Genomic DNA, 22,358 nt, shown 5'->3' on the forward strand with positions numbered 1-22,358 from the left:
GAAGTCTTTCTAAGGCACAAAGAGACCTTGTTTAGTGCCTCCAAAGGGTCGAGTATATCTGACTCGTCTGGGCTCATCACGAACCCGTCTAGCCCTTCCCCCGACTACTCACAAGTACCTTGATTATCCCTCATTTTTTTTTTCCGGTCCTCGTCTTAGTTCTCGAGTCTACCTTGTATCGCAGGACATAGTCGATAAGTTCTCCAAGCCCAGAGAACCGTCATGGAATCCCCCATGGACAGCGACTCTTCGGACGAGCTAGCAGTTTCTCCCGAGATCGCCCCGGCATCGGGAACAGATCGCCAGGAACCCCAGCCACCCGGAACAGGGGCTCGAGAAGGCGCCGCTGGCCCGGCCTCCCTAGGACTTGACCTAAAAACAACGCTAGAGAATATAACCATCGTCGGTAGTCGAGTCTTAATTGACATCGACGCAATCGTCAAGAGTTGCTGTCTTCCCAAGTTCGAAGCCGAGCTACAGCAACAAAAAGAGGAAGACGAGGCCGCATTTAACACCACTGGAAAGCAACTCCTCTTTGCCAGCAAGAAACCCAAAATCATACCGGATAAGATCGTCAAGGGGCGTTTCCAGGAGCTCAAGCAGTCAATTTTTAGCTTCGCTAAGCAGACCACTAGTCCGTCAACGCCAGAGCTTCATGTCCTTGCTCTGAGCTCTGAGATAGCTACGCTTGTTCATGGCGCATGTTTCTCTCCAGATTCCAAGTTGTTTGGGTATGGTGACCACTTGGGATCCCAAAATCCCCTGTACCTCTTCGAAAAATACCTAAGAGACTCTGGTTGTGATCGTAAGTCAATATCCTTTCAAGCCACCCTCCGGCCCATGAAAACAATAAAACAATACACACACACACATATATATATCTACATAAATAGAAGACAACTTATTAAGAGGGGAAAACTCGAAACTCGAAATAGACAATCTCATCCAACAATGGCGAATCGCAACCACAGAAGCCGCACTCTCCGTCTTCACCGAGAGTACCCTCGACGAAGCCTCCGAAGTCATCGCTCAATCCGTCTTGCAGTCCCTCTGCCGTAAATACGGCATTGATTCCCCGCCATCTGACAAGATGCCAAAGGATCTCAAAGATATGTGCTCCCACGCCATCCGCCTGGCTCTTGACCTCCGCTCTACCGGTAGCGAATATGTCTGGGAGCAGACGCTGTTGTCGAGGATCGACGGGGAAGAATACAACCCGGAGAGGGATTTTATGGTAGGAACCGAGGAACCCGATATTAGCGATGATGAAGACTTGGATGTTTCGTTGGTTGTGTTCGGGGGCGTGGTGAGAGGCGATCGAGAAAGTGGGTTGCTGAAGAACGGCGTCTTTAGAATCTCCGAGGCTCATGTTGTGGTAAAGCGAAGGGGGAAAAAAACAGTCTTAAATGGATAGTAATTTACCGGAACTCGGGGAAGTTTAGGGGGAGATGCTACAAAGGGGGCAGTCCTTTTTCTTAAACCGGTCTATGAATAGCAAGTACATGCAAAACCACAAAAGCTATTATATTCCCATCTTGAAAAATAACACTCTCGTGCCATGTAACTCCTACCTCTTCAGCTCCTCGATCAACCCCTCTAGTATACTCCACCCTTCGCCGCCCTCCCACCTCGCCCTCCCCTTCCCTATTACACTCCTCACAGCACTCCTCGCCTTGGCCCTCCACTTCTCGCCAACACTCTCCACCTCCATTCCGTAGTTCTCCAACACAGAAACCAACTCGTCCGTCCTTTTCACAACAACCTTCCATGCCTCCACATCCGTCTGCCAAGCCGCGTTCGAATCGCCGCTACCCGCACCGACGGCGAGGTTCGCAGCAGCTCCAGCCATGCCAATCGACGCCCGCCAAGCCCTCTCCGAAGCCTCCACCGCCCCAGCGTAATCCCTCCTCCAAGCACGTTCCCTCGACACGAGTTCCCAGAGCTCCGAACGCGCGGTGATGAGAGGAACGACGTCCCTCTCGATCAGTTCCACGACGGACCTCTCCTCCGAGCCTCTTGGTGTTTCGTAAATTGCATTCTCGTCTCGACCCGGCACTGCTTTTTTCTCCTTGGAAAGAACTGCTTCCTGTAGAAGGAGCCGGAGGATATCTTCGTCGATTGCCGTCTCCGTTTTTCGAATTCGAATAATGTTCTGCAGAGCCTGCACCATGTCCGCTACGAAAAGCGGCCGTGTTCTCGAGGCGATGGTTAACACGTTATCCCAAATCTGCCAATTTTCCCTCGCGAGGTTCGCTCCGCGCTTATACGCCTGTAGAGACTGCGTTAGAAGCGTAGCGGCGTCCTTTGCGCTCTTCGATCTTCCACCCGCGTCCTTCTCGTTTTCGTCACCTTCTTCCTCGTCCGTCTCCTCGTCGTCAAGTTTAGTGGGTTTTGTAGGAGCGTTTTCCTTCTTAGAGTTCTTGAGATCCTCGACGGCGTCAAGGTACATGCTCCAAAGCGCACTCCCAAGATTGCTCCACGTTCTGGCGTCCTCGCCACCGACGACATCACTGGCAGCCGAAATAGCCCGCCCGAAAGCATCCGCCGCATCTTGCGTCTCACCGAGCCGAAGGTGTATATCACCCAGCCGCGACCACATTTCGGGACTAAGTCTGTTGACGCGCACCGCCATCTTGTAGGCGTCACGGGCGGCAGCGAAATCCTTCTGTTGGAGGTAGTGTTCGGCCAGGCTCCTCTGAGCGCGGGAGAATCTCTTTTTGGAAATCTCCCAGGCGCGTTCGTAGTGCGAAGGGTCATCCTCTAGGTCGCCGAGTATGCAGAAGAGGCGTGGCGCGTTGGGTGGAGGAGGGTCTCGTTCGGGCCCGGTAAAGTCGGAAGGCTTGAGGTGCGTTACGTCGTTGTCCGAGACGGATTCGGCGTCGGCGTCGATAGATTCGGAGGCGGGACGGCCCGTCCTGTTGAAAAGACGCCAGCGGATTATGCCGCGAGCTTTCGCGTCGCCGCCACTTCCCCGACCTTCTTCGTCATTCTCGGCTGAGGCGGCTGCCGTGGCGAGACAAAGTGCTACCTCGGCCCAGAGACGGAGCCGCTTGAAGATCTCGAGGGCTGAGACGAGCGCACCGATGCCTGTCCAGCCGTATGCGAGCTCGGACTCGAGATGCCACCTCGGTGGCGTGGCGATGGCGTGGATGTACTTGAGTCTCTCCTGTGCGGGCGCTGAATCGGAAGCCTCTAGGGCGCGGAAAAATGATGTGGGCTTCGTCTCATCGACTGGCGAAGCTTGTTCTCCAGGCGCACTAACTGCAATAGTGGGAACAGCGGTATCTTCTCCTTCCACCTTAGCATCCGTCGCGGCAGAAGAATTCAGTGCAAGCGGCGTCGAGGTGTCCACGATAACTTGATCAATCACCGCCTGCATCTGCAACACGCCCCTCTCCACTGTCCGGCTCCGGTGAACCTCCAGCCTCGACCTCACAATCAGCGCCTGCGTATACACCTGCCAGTTGGTCGACTTATCCTGCAGCACACGTTCGGCGTACGGCAGAATCTCCTCCGAAGTAAGCGCATCGAGCGGCGAAAAGACATCCTTCAGCGTCGCCTCTGTCAAGAGGATAATCTGGTCCAGCGTAGAAAGCTGTGGTTGCGCATCCGGGTTGAGGTCTTTGGCGAGTCCGTCACCACTCGATTTCTCCACGCTTGGTTCCACAACACCATTCTCGCGTCCATCAAAAGCAACTTTTTCGAGCAAAACATCATCGTTCAAAGGTAAGGTCCCGGGAACGGACGTAGTTTTCTCGGTTTGGCTATCTTGGTGGCCCTTGTTACTCCTCGCAAGAATCACCAGCTGACTCAAGCTCGTCTCCTGAAATTTCGTCCTCTTACCCAACGCGCCCGTAAGGGCATACTCGAACCCACTTAAATCTGCCGCACCCTTAATCGCCTCCCTGGCCTTTTCGTCCCGACCCAGCATTATATCGATATTCGCCAGCTCGAGGAGACACCTCACCCTCTCCTCGACGGTCCAGGAGTTACCCTCCTGTGCCAGGACTTCAGCCCTAACCTCCTCCATGACACCCTGCGCCTGGGAAATGAGAGTGGGCACATCGCTCCAATGCGAACTCTTCATGAACGACGAGGCGGGTCCCAGACTAGGCTGCGTCAACAGCTTGTAATGCCACACGAACACCCTGAGCCGAAGCCACTGGAGTGAAACGCCAACGCCTTCTTCAAGCGCAATCTTCCTCCCCTCGAATTCATCGAGGCCAAGGCCAAGGATAACGTAGCGCGCAAGGTAAAATAGCTCAACGTTCGGAATATAAGCGTAGGGCGACACGCCATCCACCTCCAGCGCCCTAAGACACTCCTTCCTCAGTTCCTCAATGGACCTGTCACCCCCTGCCTCCTGGAAGACGGCTTCGACGTTTCCAACACCTTCAAGGACCGGACCCGTAACGTTAATTTGTAAAAAAGCGTTGAAGGCCGCAATGCCAACGGCGAGTTTGTCGTCTCGTCCTTCCGCGCCTGTGGTTCCTGGAGTCTGTAGGGATGCGACGCACTGCTGGATGCCAGTCCTTGCCGCTGGAGAGGTCAAAACCCCGGTGTAGTCGCCTTCAGACACAGACTTTAGCAAGTCCAGCGGGGGTCTCAGCCCTCCTATCCCAGAGTCTCCCATCTCTGCAGCGGCGTCGCCGAGAAAGAGAGGCCAGCAGGAGGGGTCCTTGGGTGATGGTGGGGTCAAGTCAAGGGACAAAAGGAAAAGAAAAGATTGGAATTGAGCAGCGTTGGTTTCCCACCGAGACTCAAATTTCCGAGTATCTGAATAGGTCGAAATACAATCAAATTCGACGAAAACTCTACAAGCTCGTCAGAATATCCAGTCGAGCGCCTTGACTTGGAGTTCTTTTTCCTCCTTCAAAAATCGTTACAAAATTCAAGTTGTTTTGGCGGGGCACAGAAAGTGCATGACTAATCATTAACCCCACCGTCACCGAATCGAAACTTCTCACCGAAATCATCACGAAGTCTCCGTGAAATTGCGTTGTCTGAGCCGGAACTACGAGCACCATACGTATGACTCCGAGCACTCTTAATCGAGCCACGGACTTCAATAGCCCCTCATTTACTCCTCAACTTTTCTTGGAGCCCCCAATTTCGGAAATACAGCTGTATTTGAACACCTGAGCCAGTGTGAGGAAGCCACAGTAGGAGAGCGCTAGAGTACGGAATTGATGTATGTTTTTGGTATTTACTTTGCCTAGCTTCCGGGCGGTGAGATACTACAATCGGCCAATCATCCGGTGAAGCTGTCAGGACTCGCCAATCTAAGACAGGGAGAAAATGATATGATGGGGGATATGGGTCGATAGCAATCGGGTACACTAGGCACGTCGGCCTCAGATCTCCGAGAAAGATCTGCTAATATCTTTCCACCATTCCGTCCATATTTCCTTATTTCAACATTTCCTCCGCCCGTGACAATGAAACATGTTATTACCAGGGATACAGCCCAAGATACTATGGGACACAAATCGCCGATCCAATCCAATCCTACCAACTCCCCTTACCTGCCTTGGCATGTGTGTCTGTTCAAGTTTAAAATGCTGTTCCGGTGTCTTTCCGCTTCCGGATCACCTCGCCCTCACAGATTCTGACCATACCGTTTTTCAACAACCCGCTCCTTCTCTCACCTCGAACTACTCCCCCAAACACAATCAACGAGATATCAGACGGTTCATCCTCAGCAAGGTCCGGTCCCTCTACCCACACCACGACATCTTTCGGTAGAGGCGCTACCCCATCCCATCGCGACGACAGAGTCTGTTCCCAGACGTATTCGACCTTTGAGGAACGTAGCTTAAGAGCTAGGGTGATGGCTTGTTCGCATAGGTCCTTGAGATCCGTTGGGTGCCCCTGGAGTTGCGGAGGAAGGCCGTATTTGGTGTGGAGGGATACCCAGATGGACCGCGCCAGGAGGTAGGGCTCGTCGGCGGTGGTGTTGGCATGCATGGAGGCAATCGCTTTAGCCGTTGCGATGCGCCATTTGCGATGCAGAGTCTCTGTTTTCAACTTGTCACGAGGTGTCCTATCTTGGGAGAGTGAGTTTTAACTTACCATCGCAACTCGAATTTTGCAGGTGTTTGTCAGCGATGTCCAAGGGGTGTTGAGACCCCGTATGGTTACTGTGACCAAAAGCCAGGGAATCGGGAGAGAAGAATTTGCTGTGAATGATGGTGGCTAGATCGGATGTTAGAATGCAGGTCTGGTGCTCTTTTGACGAAGAGGTGGTTGTCAGCTGGTGGCGAAACAGTCCACAGTGATTCATCACAAACTGAAAAATTGCGCCTTTCAGCTGGATAAAATAGGTTTTAACAATATCGTCCGTGAGGGCATCTCCCCGACCGGTTCGGAGGAGTGTCTTGTTGAGGGCATCGATCTGAGCATCCTTCTCAGATAATTGGTCGTGGAGATCCTGTATGGTTCGTTCGTACACCTCTTTTTGCCGCATTAGATGGGCCGTGAATCTCCTAAGGTGAGGCTGAAGAATCGTGTCAGTATCGATTAGGATATGGCCGGCTGTTACAGTCAGGCTTTCGACCACGGCTTGTCGGTCGAGTACCAAGGACAGTTGGCGAGTAGGAGCTTCTTGAGATATCGGCCCACGTGTTTGTGATACTCGGGGGTTTGCCGCCGACCCTGGGTGGGTAGTCGCCAGAGGGACTTCAACCTCGTCCATAGGGACGTCGCGGGTTTGGGATTGCATGATGGCTTTGTGAGCTTGGGTAACTCTAGGCTTTTGCCTCGGTATAGAGCTAAGTTGAGAACTAGGGCAACAACTTAAATGAGTGGGTAAAGATCAAGGTATGTTTAGTATTAGAAGAAAACCGGAGTGAGCGAGTTGGGAGTGAGCGCAAGCGAGGTTGATAAAGTGTCTAGGAGGGCAGGTAAGCTTTGTCTTCTTGTTCATTCCAAAGATCTCGAGAGAATGGAGTAGCAGTGTCTATGTGACACAGGAGATGAAAAGGAAAGTGAGAGAAGATGCGGCTGAGAGAAGCAAGAGAAGAAAGGAAGAGAAGCAAGAGAAGAAAGGAAGAGAAGAAAGGAAGAGAAGAAAGAGAAGAAAGGAAGAGAAGAAAGAGAAGGAAGTGAAAGAAGAAGAGTGGAAAGAAGCAACAGAAGCAAGAGATGAAGAGAGGCGAGGACAAAAGAGGTAAAGAGAAAAGTTGGTGAATCAATATCTGTTGAAATTACACATTCCATTTACAACTATGGTAGTGATACAATCTTCTTGTTCTTCTTATTCTTCTACCTTCAAGAGTCTTCTTACCTGGACTCAAGATAGCCATAAATATAGCTGAAGGCACTAGGTTAATATAGATCTATAGTAATACCCAGAATAATCCATACTTCAGCCTATCCTCACAGCAAGGCTATATGAAGCTGATGATGCCTAGAAGCTATTATGGAAATTATATATATGTAAATATCAAATGGCGCTTCCTCACATTTTCATCCACGTTAACATACACATCACTTATACCAGCTTTTGGTCACATCCATATCGATTCAATCCTGCATCCGCATCGAGTGTACCATCATGCCTCAGCCACCTCGCAAGAGGGTGAAGGCCCAAGGGAAGGATAGCCTCATCATTTCACTAGATTTTGGAACCACATATAGTGGGTAAGAATACTATCCTAACCCCCCCAAATCTCCGAGGGCTCCCTGCTCTACCCACATCTGGGCCCGGCGAGAACAATTTAAATAACCAATCTCCATCGTTTTACCCTTCGATCTAGAGTTTCGTATGCTTTCTCGTCGGAGCCAGATAGAGTATACACGATCGTCCACTGGCCCGGCAATTCTGGACAATCCGCTCCCAAAACTCCCACAACCATTGCATACGACCTGGACTCCACCACTTCTTTCCAATGGGGTGACCAGTTGACCTTTTCCAACAAAGATATAATCGAGGGGCTGAAATTGCTCCTAGACCCGGATCAGGAATGGCCCTACTTGTTATCTAACGATATTGAGGCCGAAATGCAAAAGCTGCCGAAATCAGTTCTGGAGGTCACCGCCGACTATATGAAGGCCATTATGAACCACGCCCTGGCAGCCATTGAGGGGGATTCTTTGAATCCGGAATATGTGCAACGGAGGTTTGAGAAGAAGTTTGTTCTGACAGTCCCAGCCATTTGGTCGGATAAGGCGAAGGATCAGACGCTACTGGTAGGTTTTTTTTTTTTTCTTCTTTTTCTTTTGGTCGTCGTTGGAATTCCCGAAGAGCTAACAAAAGTGTACAACGCTCAAGGCCGCGAAGAAGGCTGGAATTTCTCCAGTCGAGCTCGTTTGCGAGTCTGAGGCGGCCGCAATCTGTGCATTGGCGGCAATGAAAGACATGGGACTAAAGGTGCGATAGCGATTATCTCTTCGCGATGACTCCTGTTGAGGGCATGAGGGGAATCTTGCACGGCTGACGCACCTTTAGGCGGGAGATACATTTGTGGTCTGCGACGCCGGTGGCGGCACCGTAGATCTTGTCTCCTACGAGGTCAAAAGCCTGGAGCCGTTCCAGTTCCACGCCTTGACTACGCCGACAGGTAACAGAGCCCTCTTCTCCCCTGCACCAGACCATTTCACGTTCCGTTATTAAGATGGTCTGTTTTAGGTGGCGCTTTTGGGTCTATGATGATCAACAAACTCTTCGAGCAAGAGGTTCGTAGCGTCGTCGGCGGTGATCAAGAATATAAAGCCCTTCGAGAGAAGGACTCATATCGGCAGGCACTAGTGGATTTTAACACCAGAATCAAACCATCTTTCAGAGGAAGGCACGACGCTGTTAATTATGTTGCCTTTCACAGGGCCGGTTTGGAAGATAACACGGCCGAAGGCCTGGAGGCCAATTCCCTGGCTTTGACAGGGTGAGAGAATTCCTCCTATATAAATATGAGAAGGGCTAATGAGAAGGTAAAAACGGGGCTGGATTCCATGGTTACTGACATAATGGCCCATTAGGGAGAAATTATTCGGTATGTTTGATCCCATCGTTCGGCAGGTTGATCGCCTCGTCTCAGAACAGATGGAGATGGCACGAAACGAGCCAAGGCAGGCTCCAGAAGCCACACCAGGCCACATCAAGGTTAGTTTTCTCTCTCCTCTTTATTGCTTTTTATTCTTTTGAGATGGGCCACTTGGATTCTCACCACTGAGATTGGATACTAAACGAGGCTGGGATACAACTTTAGGCCATCATTCTCGTCGGAGGCTTTGGGTCAAATGTGTACCTGAAGAGCATCATTGAGAAATCGAACCCCGACATCATGGTTATCCCACCCATAGATGCGTGAGTATTGCCTCTCTGGTGTCGGGAAAGGATCAAAGTGTAGTGCATCAGCTAACCGGGCATTAGATGGACCGCAGTTTCTAAGTAGGCTGAACTTTCCATCTTCTTTCGTCGGCCATCGTGATTTTTCTCCTATTTATTAACATTTCATACTCAGAGGCGCCGTCATGAGCAAGTTAGGAATTGCCCCCATTGTCACCGCTACCAAAGTAGAAAAGCACTACGGCACGAAGAGTCGACGCATATGGAAGCTCGAGACCGATCGCGGTGAGCCCAAAGTCTGGGATGACTTGGAGGAAATCAACATGTGTCGGATCTACCAGTGGTTCATACACAAGGTGTGTTCAGAGCGCGTGAGAAACGAAGCCTATGTGACGGCGTGTATTTTTGGTACATACACCCTACAAGCGCAATGCTAACTTTCCCCTCTTACATCAGAATTCCACGTTCTCCAGAGATGAGAGACTGACGATATCTCTCGCCCAAACGTTTTACGGGAAAACGCCTCATCCTTCCAGACTGAATATTGAAACAGACCTTCTTGAGTACGACGCTGAATACGCACCGGAGCATCGTCCGGAACATGAAGGTATGGAATCCCACAAACTCGAGTCGGCTCGTAGATGGTTGATACAGATATTTGACGTAGCCAAAGATGCCCGAGTGAGACGAAACTGCGTCTTGAAGACCGACCTCAGCCTCGTACCGAGTCGACTCTTTATCCACAAGAAACGTCCTTCAGACTACGCCGACTACGTGGAACTCTACTTCGATCTGGTGATTCGAAACGATCCGTCCGGACTTTTGAAGTTCTCGCTGGAAGTGGACGGAGTCGAATATTCGTGCGTCGATACCGAGTACTAGACCAATTAGGGACCTGCAACTTTTGGGGGGAGTTTTTTATTTGCGGCACGATCGGTGAGTTGGACGTCGGCGGGTGACCCGGTCGGTCTCTTGCTCTTGGGTTAGGTCTTGTTGAGAATTGGAACATTTAAGAATAGGATTCGCCATTAGTGAGATAAAACCGGCTCAGGATATAAACGTTCAGTCCACTTCCACGACATCCATTGCAGTCTCTGTGTTGATCAAGTAAAGTGCTTGTAGATACGAGTCAAATGTCGACTGCATCGACTTTCCATTTCTGGACAGACATGCTTCGGTTGACCAATCCGTTTAACCACATTCTGCGGCAGGGTTTCAGCCGCCAGTCTAGGGTGGGTGAGAGCATTGATCTTTTTGAACAGGACCCTGCAAAGACCCTGTTCCCCCGCCTAGTCTGCGATAACGGTCTGGCCATCGATAACCCCCGTGCTGCCCCGCGGCTCCGAGTTATTTACATGTATGTATCCACCAGTTGCATGTCGAGATGCCAGCATGCATCGGATTTGTAAACGACGAAAAGCAAATGGATGAGCAGAGAGACAAATAAGCCCGAGAAAAAACACTTAGCCTGGAGATCACAAGATCAAAGAAAGTAACCTGGAGGATGAAGAGGAAAGGAGAAGTCCCGACAAGGGCATGAGCAAAGAAGCCATGGGCGAATCACGAGTTCGGGAAGATGCACTTGGCAGGATACTTTGCTGAAAATTTCCTAGCATAGAAATCGAGTGTTGCGATTACCGGCCGGGGGAAGTTAGCTTGAGAATGTGTAACTTTTTCCCATCCGCGTGTGCCAGACTGCCGGTGTGTACTAGTATGTGTCGAGATTGACGAGACGTGGGTTGATCCATGGATCTGAGAGGTAGGCACCGCTGTGCTACGGAAGGGTCCGGAGGCAACGGTTCGGTGTGCTAGATAGTCTATCTCCATGGCTAGTGCCCCTCCTTGCCTTGGATCGTCAAGGCCAAAAAAAGTACGACCTAGACCAAAAACATCGACTGTGTGTCCGAAGTGAAGTTTGTCCTGCTTGACGGTTGGGATCAAGAAAGCGGGTACGTTGGACATGGACGCATGAGGCGGCCGTGGACGAATGAGGGGCAAGCGTGGGGTATCCTGGGCCTGCCGAACTTCCTCACTGGTTCTCGGCCGTCTTAGTGCGGGTCTGCCAGACCAACGACGACAACGATGTTATTAGACTCGAGAGGCGGCAGAGTTTGGGGGCGCTTGTGTCGAGTCGAAGAGCTTCGAAATTGATGAGACGAAGTAAAAGTGGAGAGCAATCGGGATCTGGGACCCTGGGCTCGAGCGAAGATGCCGCCAAAAAATGAGAAAAAAATAAATGAAATGAGGTTCGGGCGCGAGAATTAATGTGCATCTGTGAAGTCGAGTGATCTTTCCTTGGCTAAAGATAGTACATGTTACCTTGAGGACGGGTGGGAAGGAGCAGTGGAGAGCGCCGGGACAGGAGGGACGAGGACGAAGCCGGAGACAGAGGTCCCTGGACCCTGAGTGACAGTTTCCAAGATCGGACCCAAGACCAGGACGAGGCTACAAAAGACGCCGGATGCCCCTTTCTCAATAGAAACGTTTGCCATGTGTTTTATTTACCAAGCTCGTCACCCCAAAAGCGGCAACCACGACCAAGGATTCCTTCATCGCGAAGTTGTACCAGCCAAGACCCACGACAGGACCTGGTGGGGCACTCACATCTCGCAACGGGCTTTGAGTCCATTGATCCAGGCCTTCATTGCGGCCCATCCCACTTCAACTCCCACTCGCCTCAAGCACTATTAGCACATACCCGCATACCCACATTACCCACCTTGCCATCAATACCAAGACACCTTCAATTGACTCCCCTCCCGACCCCGACGCATAATGCGACCTCTCGTCCAGGAGTAGAACGCCATAGAATTCGCGCCCCTCACTGCCGAAGGTCTTCCGAATAACGACTTAAATCAACACGTCCGCCCATACAGAAGTACTAACACCGTTCCCATCTTTACGCCCCCAACCCGAAGTTCTGTGAACACCCTCATATTTTTTTCCTTCTGTTTTTACAAAATCTCCTTTTTCCATCGTCTTGTGGTTACCACAACCTACGAATACTTCAGTATTCCCCAACCAAAGGCTGTTTGTCTCCCACGGCGTCCCGAATCCCATCTATAAGCGCCACTTTCCTCTTTTCAACACCCAGATATTATACAAAAAAAAATCATACAATTCTGCAACCATGCGAGACGCCTCCGCCTCCGTCATGAGACAACCTCACCAACTCCCCGCCGAACCTGCCCTCTCTCGACACCTCCCCTACGCCTCCCTCAAACTCATGATCCCCACGCTCGAGACGATATTCCGCATCCGGAGCCTCGTGGAGTTCTTTGTCCTGCCCCTCGCCGCCAACATGCACTTCCTCACGAGGAGACTCATCGGCGTCTTGATCCCCACGGCCGCCGTTACCAAGGTCGTCGTCTACCGCCTGCTGCTCTTCTCGGCTGCGTCGTTGACGTTCGCTGCTGCCATGTCGAGGGAGGCTATTCGGTATATGGCGAAGACAAAGGTGACGACGCGATTTCGGAAGAAGCTCGAGCTTGAGATTTATAGCTTCTTGTTGGGGCCAGGAAACGCTATATTAAAGATGGTGTTTTGGATGGGGTGGTGGGGGGTGATTTGGATGCTTGTCAGCGGGCCTTGGTGGTATTATTCGACGAGCTGAAAAGCTATCCGCGCTGTTCGAGGCGGATGCCGGTGTGACACAATCAACCACTCTCATCACATTCCAACGAAACACGCTCGATCCAATTCGGGATTTCTTTTTCAACCTACACACCAAAACCTCCTCCTCCCTCCTCACTTGGCATAGAAAAAGGCATTTCCACCAAGATCTCGTCGAATCTCGGTCTGATAATCCTTTTCAGGATCAAACTCCTGCCAAAGGCTGGCTGGGTAAATATGCTTATTGCGCTCATACCACCGTCGGTCCACCACCTTGGTCAGCGTCGGGTCGTCGTTGGCGCCTTCGAGCGTCGAAATATCTGGGAGATTCCTGGCCTCAGCCGCCTTGTATGCCGCCGCCGTCATCAGCCCCGACGTCTCTTCTTCTTTGTTATCATCATCAGCATTGTCGGCGTTAGCGTGGTTATGGTTATGCATCTTGGGCGCATCGGAACTGTAGTCGAAAATTCGCTTGCCCCCTGGGCCGAGTGATTTGTTGATAGCGAAAAAGTAAAAGTCATAATGCTAAGAAAGTACTTTGTTAGACTTCTGGTCCTTCTTCTCTTTGCTCTTTTTCTCTTCCCATTGTTCGCCTCTGGCATGTGATGTGGAGGGTACACTTACATGTGGGACGATGATGGTTCCCCGGACGAGAATAAGATCGTCCACACCGACTCTGGCCCATGCCTTTCGCGCCCTGACCTTGTCCCCCCCGACTTGCATCTCCGCGCCGACTTTGCGGCTCTTGTCAAGGAAAACCCAGACGTGGTCGCCCTTTTTCACGCGGACCACGCCGCCGGGGATGTTTGTTCCGTCGTAAAAGACAAATGGTATCGCTATCTCCGTCGCTTTCACGGCATCCTGGATCTGGAGAAACTCACGTCGCAGAGCCTCTCGTTCCGCCGCCTCCTGCTTCATCGCCGCCTTGGTGAGGGTTTTGGGCACGATTCCCACAGAGGCATTCGCCGCCAGTTTCGATTTCTTGACATCGGTCGCTCTTTCGCCGTCCCGAGTTGCCGCCACCTTTTTCTCGCCGCTTCCATCGGTCGGCGCGTTAGCGTCATCCTGCTCGTCTTCGTCTTCGTCACCGCCGAAGGATAGCTTTGGCCCGGCTTTCCTCTTCGTCTTCTTCTGCTTTAGCTTCTTCTTCGCTGGCTGCTCGGCCCCGCTCCCGGCATCGCCGCTAACGTTTCCCGAGATTGGAGTTCTACTTGTAGACCGATTCGGCGTCGAGCTCGCCGAGAGTAATGCTTCTCTTGCTTCCCGCTCCTGCTGTTCGAGAACCTCGGCACGGCGCTTGCGGAACTCGGAGAGGGCAACGAGACCGACGGTGTTTGTGGATAGTCGCTCGTTTGTCGTCTTGTTCTGCGTCACGAATCTTGATCTATTCTCGCTCGACATGGCGAACTGCGATGGCTATCCTCGCGAGAGAAACGGGGGATAAGCGGATCGTTTGGAAAGCCGCGGAATATCAAACACTGGGGTGTGGCTGAGCTCTGATGATCGGGACGTCGCGGTGGGGGGGGAGCGGAGCGGGGAGAGCTCCCTCTTGTGTTGAGAACAGGCTCGTGGAGGCAGAGAAGGTCAAAGAGGGAGGGCTGGATGATTGAAGAATGGCGGAAATGAGCGAAGGAGATGAGGGTCCATGAAACAACAACCGGAACGCCGTTCTATAACATGACCGTTTTGGGATTGATGCTGCTGGAGACTAAGTTTAAGCAAGATGACCAAAGAGAAGGCGTTGAATTGGCTGCTGAGAGTTTCTGTCTGCCGGATAAACCTCGGACTAATTTTGTCCAATCACCCGCTCAGCCCAGCTGCAAACACTTGACCTACGTAATCAGAACCACGTCAGAGCCGACATTTCGCCGACAGCCTCCCTTCGCCTGGACCCGCCAATGTAGCACTGTCACCCAAGCACCAATTCTACAGGTTGGAATTTTTTTTTCTTTTCTGGAAAGCACAAAGGAAAGCAGCAGTTCAAAACCTGAACTTCCTTCTCACACACGCACCGAGACCGAGACTTCATTTTATTGTTGACCCAGCGCGAAACCAATCCAAACCTCTTCCTCAAAAATCATCTCAAGATTTTAGAGCATCATCCTCTAATAACCTATCATCAAAAATCATTCTTACGTCCGATCGATCACCACGAAACTTCTTCGATCCGATCCCCGAGAACAGCTCGTGCTCAAGAAATATAGCAGGCCTTGGCGATCAATCGAGACCACCTATCTTCTCCTGACAACATCGAACTTTTCCGCCTCACGCAACACTCTCTCGCACAACGAGCAAACACCGTCGATAAACGGGTTCCTTCTCCTTTTTGCGATAAGCTCAGAGCTCGATCCGAAGAAATAATCGTTTCCCACGAGTCTATCCAACACAAAAATCCTTAGCAATGACGACCAATCTCCCGTCAAGCTTCGCGTCTGCAGCAGCTGGTCAAAATGCCAATCGCGATTCGAGGGGTGCTAGAGCGGATGGACGAGGTCCTGAATGGTATGTTGCGTTTGATACTTGTATTTTCGTTTTCTCTCAGTTCTCGTATTTTGCCCCTGCCACTCGGGTTGAAGCTCGGGTGCAGCCGCCTGCCGGACCAAGGGGCAGCAAACGCTCCAATATCTGTGTCGACATTTGCTGTCTCTGAATCGCTTTATCTATAATTATTGGGCTCTGGGAATCCTCAGATGGCCATACAGTTGTTGAATTTTTGCTCTCAATTCGTGCCAGACTTCCTGGTGTCCCCCTCAAAATCGCTTCTGTTTTTTTCCCCTGCCTCATATTGTACAAGAAGCCCAAATCGAAACCCCTTCTCTACCACTTAGCAAACCAAAAAGCAAACAACCAAAGCCCAATTCTGAAGACTGCGTTGGCTAACGCGGTGCTTTTTTTCTTGCTTTGCCTCTTTAGGTCTCGACGAGACGGACGATCGAGCAATGGTACGCTCACCTTCCGTCGACCTTCAGCCGCCCCTCAGAACCAGACCCCCCAGTCCGTCACCGCCCCCGATAACACGATGCAATTCCCCACCGCCGATTCGACGTCTACGCCACAGGCTGCGCCTGTACCAACCGATCTGAGCGCGGCGAGGTACTCTAAAGAACACCTTCTCGGGCTCTATAGAGATGGAGTTGGTACGGCATCCCAGGGAAGCATTTCTCGTCTATACATGGACGGATGGAATCCCGGAGCGGGTCAGCTTAATGGCCACTCATCACGGGGCTGGGGGAAGCCGCAGGAGCCCCAGCCGGTGCAGGACCCTGATGTCTGCTGGAACTCGGCGGCCGACATGAGGCCTCTCGGACTGCAGGAGATGTCCTTGGAGGAAAAGGAGGTTCGTTCGTTGTTATCCTTGTCTTCGTCTTTTTTTATACCCTTTTTCTGGGTACTGATTCTAATTTTTTTGCCAGATGTTCCAGTCCGATGTCAACTCCCCGATGAAACCCCCTCCGCAGAACAAGGATGCCAACCAGACGGCCGGCCCCAACGGCCGAAAGGCGTCCCTATCTCAGGGCAGCGGACATCCTTACAACGTCACGTCGCCGACCTCGGCAAGGCCGGGAACTCGCCGACGAGAATCCGTCGAACCGAGTCCGTTCTCTCCTTCCATCGCGTCCCCGACCGCCGGCATGGGCCGATACACGAGGGATGAGAATTTCCCGTGGTTTAACAGGAAGGGGACCGACATTAAAGAGAGCGATGCGACTGATCCGGACGCCGATAATCCTCCCAAGGACGCCACCACGCCCCAGCCAAAGCCGTCATTTGGATCACTGTTGCGTAGCAGCACTGCGGGATCCGGCGGACTAGGCAGCTTGTGGCAAAACCCCCAGCCGACGCCAGCTGGGACAGGTGGATCTGGCATGGGAAGCTTTGGCAACTTTGCCCTTCCAACCTCTGCCTCGAAACCTTTTAGTAGTGCTCGAGGCGAGAGTCGTCTTGCTCACCTCATCCCCAAGGATAGCTCCGAGAATATCGCTGCCAAGGCAAACGAACCTGCGAACCCTGACCTCAACCGATCGTGGCGATCTCGACCTCGAACGGACACCGACCCTTTCGGCGACGATAGCATGAGCGCTAGCGGATTGTTAGGTTCTGCCCGTGGCGAGACTCCTCCCGTATCCAAACAGGGTGGCGGGCAGGGCCCGTTCGACTCTACAGTGAAGGGAACTATTGGGGATTTAGGCCTGTCCGGACTTCAACTAGGTGACCAGGATACTGCTGCGCCTCTGAGCCCCTCGAACACAAACCCTTACCGTAGCCCTCCGGCTGAGCGGGGCGATGGTGAGGATCAGGAAGAATCCGACTTTGACCGACTTCGCTCGGGTGGAGCCGACCCGATTCACGCATTCGGAACAATTCCCTCCCGAGGATACTCAGCGAATGCCTTCGATGGGAGCGACAGAAGCCAAACCAGTAGTGCTGGACCAAATCGTTACACTAGCCTGAGCTCTCTTGGCGGGTGGCCCGCGCCCCCTGCTGTCACGGGCACTCCCGACCGTGAGCGCTCTGCTTTCGGCTCCGCCTTTGGCAATGCCTTGTTTAGTCCTGTGGGCGACATGTCCTCGGCTGGCCTTGGGGCCCTCGGCGGCGTTTTCGGTGCTGCTGGAGGCGCGGGTTCCATCGGGCCCGGTCGTGGAAGTAAGCTAGGCTCGTTATTCCCTCCCACCATGCAGGCTCAGATGCAGAACCAAGACCACGATGCCCTGAGTGACCACGACCTGCGACAGAACAACCCTCTTGGCGCCATTGGCCGAAGCGCCATTCCCGGTCCCGGCAGGGAGGGAGAGAATCAACCCCGTCAAGGACAGGGAATCTTTGATGACGCCTTCACTGCAGCGTCGTCGCGGGCCATCTTCACCTCCGCTGACGCTCAGCCCTCGCTTACCAGCGCTGCACCATTCGCAGGCGGGCAGACCTCGGGAGAAGGACCCGGAGCCCAAGTGAGACAGATGGTGATGCCGGACCGTATGCGATGGGTATATCTCGATCCTCAAGGCCAGGTCCAGGGGCCCTTTACAGGGCTGGAGATGAACGACTGGTACAAGGCTAATTTCTTCACGCCGGATCTCCGCGTCAAGAAGATCGAGGACCCCGACTTCGAGCCTCTTGGACAGCTTATTCGACGCATCGGAAACTCGCGTGAGCCCTTCCTCGTTCCCCAGATTGGCATTCCCCACGGGCCCCCACCTCAAACTGGTCCCTTCTCGCCCTCTGGCACTACCGGCGTGATCCCGCCTCTGAGCGGCGTCTTCCCTAGCTATGGAAGAACCCTTACCGCCGAGGAACAGAACAACCTTGAGCGCCGCAAGCAGGAGGAACAGTTCATCATGGCCCAACAGCGTGAGTTCATGCTCCGCCAGCAAGCCCTCTCGAAGTTCCAGATCCCCGGAGCCGCTAGCGCCATCCCGGGCGCGCTACATCACCACTCGAGCGCGCACAGTCTCCAGAGCCAGCCGAGCTTCGGAAACATTGCTTCCCCGATTACCGTTCCGGGCGCCCAAGGGGCTATCGGCCAGGTTCCAGCAGCTCCTGGTGGCCCTGGAGGACTCTTTGATTCCAGTCTCGCGCTCCCCGGCGGTCCTTCTGCTGCTGCTCCGGGCGCCATTGGTTCCGGCGCCGAGATTTTTCGCGACGAGGAGCTAGCCAACCTCTCGACTCCCGAGCGACAAGTCCTGGCTTCTCTTCACGGCCCCACCACTGCCCCCGGACCTTTTCAGCAGTCTCGCACCGGATCGCAGGATGATGGCGGTGCCAGCCTCCGCGGACAGCTCCCCGCTACCGAGCAGTTGACACAGGACTCTCAAGGCTTTCGTGAGCGGCTAATGGAGTTTGAGCTGTTGCAACGCGAGAGGGAGGAGGCTGCCGCCTCCGCTGCAGCCAAATCTGTCACGCCTGAGCCTGAGCCTGAAGCGGAGAAAATCATTGCCCAGGAATCACCTGCCGCCGCTCCGGTTAAGGAGTCGAGCCGATCCAGGGCCAAGCAGCACGCGGAGGAGAGCCGACCTGCCCCTGTGAGGGAACAGCCCAAGAAGACGCAACCTGTCCCTTCTGCGGCAGCGTCTGCTGCCGCCGCCGCCGCTGCCTTTGGATTACCCATGCCATTCCCTCCCCCCGAACCCCTCCACGAAGAGAGCCCCGAAACTGCCCCTGCCCAGCCCGCTCAGCCGCCCCCGATGGCTCCTTGGGCCAAGGAAATGAGCTCCGACAACCAGCACCACAAGGGACCCAGCCTGAAGGAGATCCAGGAGGCCGAGGCCCGTAAGGCGGCCAAGGCCGAGCAGGTTGCCCAGGCTGCGCGCCGTGCCGCTCTCGAGCAGGAGGCAGCCGAGCTCCGCGACAAGGAAAGGGCCGCATCCGCCGTCATCCCCGGCCTTCCCACCAGTAGTACTTGGGCGCAGCAGTCCCCCGTGAACGCCACCAGCCCCTGGACCAAGCCCTCCGGAATCAAGACCGTCGGTGCTGGCAGCGCCACATCCGCGGCAGCTGAGAAGAAGCGCAAGACTTTGGCCGAAATCCAACGAGAGGAGGAAGCTCGTAAGCAGAAGGCCAAGGAGATCGCCATCAACTCGGCCGTCGCTGCCGGACTCGGCGGTGCCGCTGCCGGCAAGCGATATGCGGATCTGGCTAGCAAGCCGAACCCTTCTTCTTCGCCCAGCGCTTCGGCAGCTGCCGCTGCCCTCGCCGGCCCTCCTGGCAGCGGGTGGGCTACCGTCGGAGCCGGCGGTAAGGTTAAGGTCCCGACGGGCCCCGCTACTACGCAGTCGCGGTCCGCCAGTGTTAATGCCATGAAGCCGGTAGCTGCGGCCAAGCCCGTCGCTAAGCCCGTCACTGCTTCTTCGGGTAGCGCTGCTAAGGATAATGCTACCCTTGCCATGGATGAATTCAAGAAGTGGGTGCACAGAGAGTTGTCCCGCGGCATCACTGGCGTCGCTAACAGTAAGTATTTTTTTTTCTAACTTTTCCTTTTATTTCCTTTTCTCTTGTCCATAGTTTCCGAACATACTAACTGTTCTCCCTCTTCTTCAGTTGACGACTTTGCCGCGACTCTCCTCTGCCTCCCCCCCGACGCGGAAATGATCTCCGACGCCGTCTACGCAAACTCTACCACCATGAACGGCCAGCACTTCGCCGACGAATTCATCCGCCGCAAGAAGCTTGCCGAGCGCGGCGTTGTCGAGAGGCAGCCCTCTTCTCTCGGAGCAGGAGACGCCAGGGCCGGAGGAGCTTTCTCATCCTCGTCCGGAGCCGGCAGTGGTGGGTGGAGCGAGGTGGCGAAGAAGGGGGGCTACTCCTCTTCTGCGGCAGGTAGAGAGCAAGGATCGGATGCTATTGCGGGTGCTGGGTTTAAGGTTGTACCGAGCCGGAAGAAGGGAGGCAAGAAATAAGTGAAGGCTTCATGTTGTTGTTGCCGTTACGATAGCGCTCCTCGCCATGGCTCCTCTTGACCTGTTGCTTTCGTTTCGCTCTTCACTTTTCCACAGAGTTCGTTTGTCTCACACGGAAATTTGGCACTTTGTTATGCCTGGGATCGCGGCATCATGCACTTGTACAACATAACAGCTCCTCCAGGGACTTGTGGGCGGATAAAAAACGAAGCGAATGGATTTTGTGTGTGTGTGTGTGTTGGGGGACTGCCGGGAGTTCATCTGGCCCAGCGTGTATGTCTAGTGTCGGCTTATTGTATCAGTAGCAGCGGGTCATAGACCTCCCTAGCGGAGTAGGACGCAGAGAGAAGATGATATTCAAAACACCATTACATTCTCACATATCTTGGGCACAGACGACTTTTGAGTAATTGGCGAAATAGGTTTTCGGTAGAAACAGGCTTCCACGCCTCGGTACACTTTCCATTACCCTCATCATTACACTCATCATTACACACCTCATCCCACTCCTCGACAGATCCGCGATACCCCTCAGACAACGGCTTCGCGAAACCACGGCCACGGATGCCCGGCCGGGGAAGACGTCCCCAGGGCAGATCCGCTTGCAGCGGGGGCCCGCCCACCCAGCTTAGTTCATCCATCGCAGCCAGGGTGTCGTTCCCGGGTTTGGTTCGGTTTTTTTCCTGTTTCTGGGACCAATCGGTTCGAGAAGTCGTCTCCTTGGCGGGCTGAGTGTTATCTCGTCGTTGGGGGGCAGCTGTCGGGAAGGACTCGATATGTCCCGTTCAGAGTGACGGAGGTCGATATCGCAGTGATGCAGTCGGGGGGCGAGTGCCCACGGTAGGAGGAGGACCAGCAGGAGAGGGGCCCGGAGAGGGGCCCGGGGGCATTGGCAGTGTTGCACATACTTGATTATGTTTCCGTTTCTGTGTGCATGGATTAGTTTGATGCAGTTAAAGGCGTCCTAAGGACATCAGCGCACAGCATCAAGTTTGTCACGAAGCTCGGACAGCCTCTTCTTCAGATCCAAGACTCTTTCGTGGCGTTCGACTCGTTGGGCTTCCAATTCCCGGGCCGAATCGTGTCGAGGGTTGATTCGGCCGGGGAACCGTCCGTCGGGCGGGACGCGGTATTCGCCATTGGCTGCTATGAGGGCTACGATGGCGATGAGGGTGGTGGAAATGGCGGTGATCCACTCGGCGACGCTGGACATTTTGATGTTGTTTCTTTTATTTCCCCTCCCCTAAGTTCCGTTGGTGTCGTTTCGTCGTCTCTTGTTTCTATCTTGTGTTTGTTCCTTCGAGGACGGATTAGTTGGGGTCATCATGACAGGAGGCAGGAGAATCAAACTGACGCTGTGATGGTTGTCTCGCTCTGGAATAGGGCAAAGGAATCAAAGGAGACGAGTCCATCTAACACCGGGGGGGGGGGGCGTGTCTTATATGTTTAGCAACGCACTGTGGCTTCTTTCGACGAGACTGTATCGCTATTGATAAACAGCCGCTACGGCCAGGCACTCGACTGGGACAGCTTCAAGACAGAGACTTAGGAAAGGGTAGCACTGCCATCTCTTCATGTGTCACGCCCTGGCGGTCATTAAGCTACTTCCAAGCTAGGAGATAGGAAGCACGATTCAGTGAGGGCCTCGACATGTGCTGGTGATCTTACAGAGCTTTCTCTTCTCTACCAGTATTCCTTCCCTGCGATTCTTCTAGGCTCATCCATCCATCATTGGTGCCTAATGTTCGAAGTCTCATACCTCTTTCCCATCGCCCTAGAAGAGACACTAGAGCTGATATCTAGATCTAAAGAGATGGAACTAACATTCAAACTTCAAACCTATTTCTTTCCTAAGTTTTAGTCTCCTTCTTTCGAGGCTCTAAAGGGTCTTACCCCCTTCCATGTGATACATGAACTCATCTATAAGAAGGCGTAGAGACTGAAATTGAAGTAAGTTGTCGTGGCTCTTCCTTCTCTCGCTCCTCAACTCGTCCTGAAGTTCCCAGTTCCCACTCCCCATCCTCTCGTCCTCTCCTACATTGCCGGTCTACTTTCACACAAAGATACTT

The 22,358-nt window shown here is 53.3% G+C and overlaps 5 protein-coding genes and 2 pseudogenes across 5 annotated transcripts; 4 read left to right on the forward strand and 3 right to left on the reverse strand.

Annotated features, from left to right (window-relative positions):
• Positions 1-222: 222 nt before the first annotated feature.
• SAPIO_CDS1525 (uncharacterized protein) lies at positions 223-1,414 on the forward strand (the record flags this gene model as incomplete). Its single annotated transcript, XM_016784777.1, has 2 exons — positions 223-805; positions 972-1,414. 2 exons carry the CDS (start codon positions 223-225, stop codon positions 1,412-1,414), a joined length of 1,026 nt encoding a protein of 341 aa, XP_016645534.1.
• A 153-nt stretch (positions 1,415-1,567) lies between these two features.
• SAPIO_CDS1526 (uncharacterized protein) lies at positions 1,568-6,721 on the reverse strand (the record flags this gene model as incomplete). Its single annotated transcript, XM_016784778.1, has 4 exons — positions 1,568-4,776; positions 5,649-6,017; positions 6,073-6,496; positions 6,635-6,721. 4 exons carry the CDS (start codon positions 6,719-6,721, stop codon positions 1,568-1,570), a joined length of 4,089 nt encoding a protein of 1,362 aa, XP_016645535.1.
• An 834-nt stretch (positions 6,722-7,555) lies between these two features.
• On the forward strand, positions 7,556-10,168 carry SAPIO_CDS1527 (uncharacterized protein; the record flags this gene model as incomplete). The annotated part of the gene is made up of 11 exons (XM_016784779.1): positions 7,556-7,641; positions 7,758-8,190; positions 8,273-8,371; positions 8,450-8,561; positions 8,630-8,882; positions 8,977-9,100; positions 9,207-9,304; positions 9,371-9,388; positions 9,462-9,642; positions 9,743-9,893; positions 9,954-10,168. The coding sequence occupies 11 exons, from the start codon at positions 7,556-7,558 to the stop codon at positions 10,166-10,168; spliced, it is 1,770 nt and encodes a 589-aa protein (XP_016645536.1).
• Positions 10,169-12,416: 2,248 nt separating this feature from the next.
• SAPIO_CDS1528 lies at positions 12,417-12,899 on the forward strand (annotated as a pseudogene; the record flags this gene model as incomplete).
• Positions 12,900-13,033: 134 nt separating this feature from the next.
• On the reverse strand, positions 13,034-14,299 carry SAPIO_CDS1529 (uncharacterized protein; the record flags this gene model as incomplete). Its single annotated transcript, XM_016784780.1, has 2 exons — positions 13,034-13,423; positions 13,523-14,299. The coding sequence occupies 2 exons, from the start codon at positions 14,297-14,299 to the stop codon at positions 13,034-13,036; spliced, it is 1,167 nt and encodes a 388-aa protein (XP_016645537.1).
• A 1,000-nt stretch (positions 14,300-15,299) lies between these two features.
• Positions 15,300-20,289, forward strand: SAPIO_CDS1530 (uncharacterized protein; the record flags this gene model as incomplete). The annotated part of the gene is made up of 4 exons (XM_016784781.1): positions 15,300-15,400; positions 15,812-16,235; positions 16,312-19,840; positions 19,931-20,289. 4 exons carry the CDS (start codon positions 15,300-15,302, stop codon positions 20,287-20,289), a joined length of 4,413 nt encoding a protein of 1,470 aa, XP_016645538.1.
• A 973-nt stretch (positions 20,290-21,262) lies between these two features.
• On the reverse strand, positions 21,263-21,502 carry SAPIO_CDS1531 (annotated as a pseudogene; the record flags this gene model as incomplete).
• Between the last annotated feature and the right edge of the window lie 856 nt (positions 21,503-22,358).

This window comes from Scedosporium apiospermum (assembly GCF_000732125.1).
Source record: "Scedosporium apiospermum strain IHEM 14462 chromosome Unknown SEQ_SAPIO_0066, whole genome shotgun sequence".
Classification (NCBI taxonomy): domain Eukaryota; kingdom Fungi; phylum Ascomycota; class Sordariomycetes; order Microascales; family Microascaceae; genus Scedosporium; species Scedosporium apiospermum.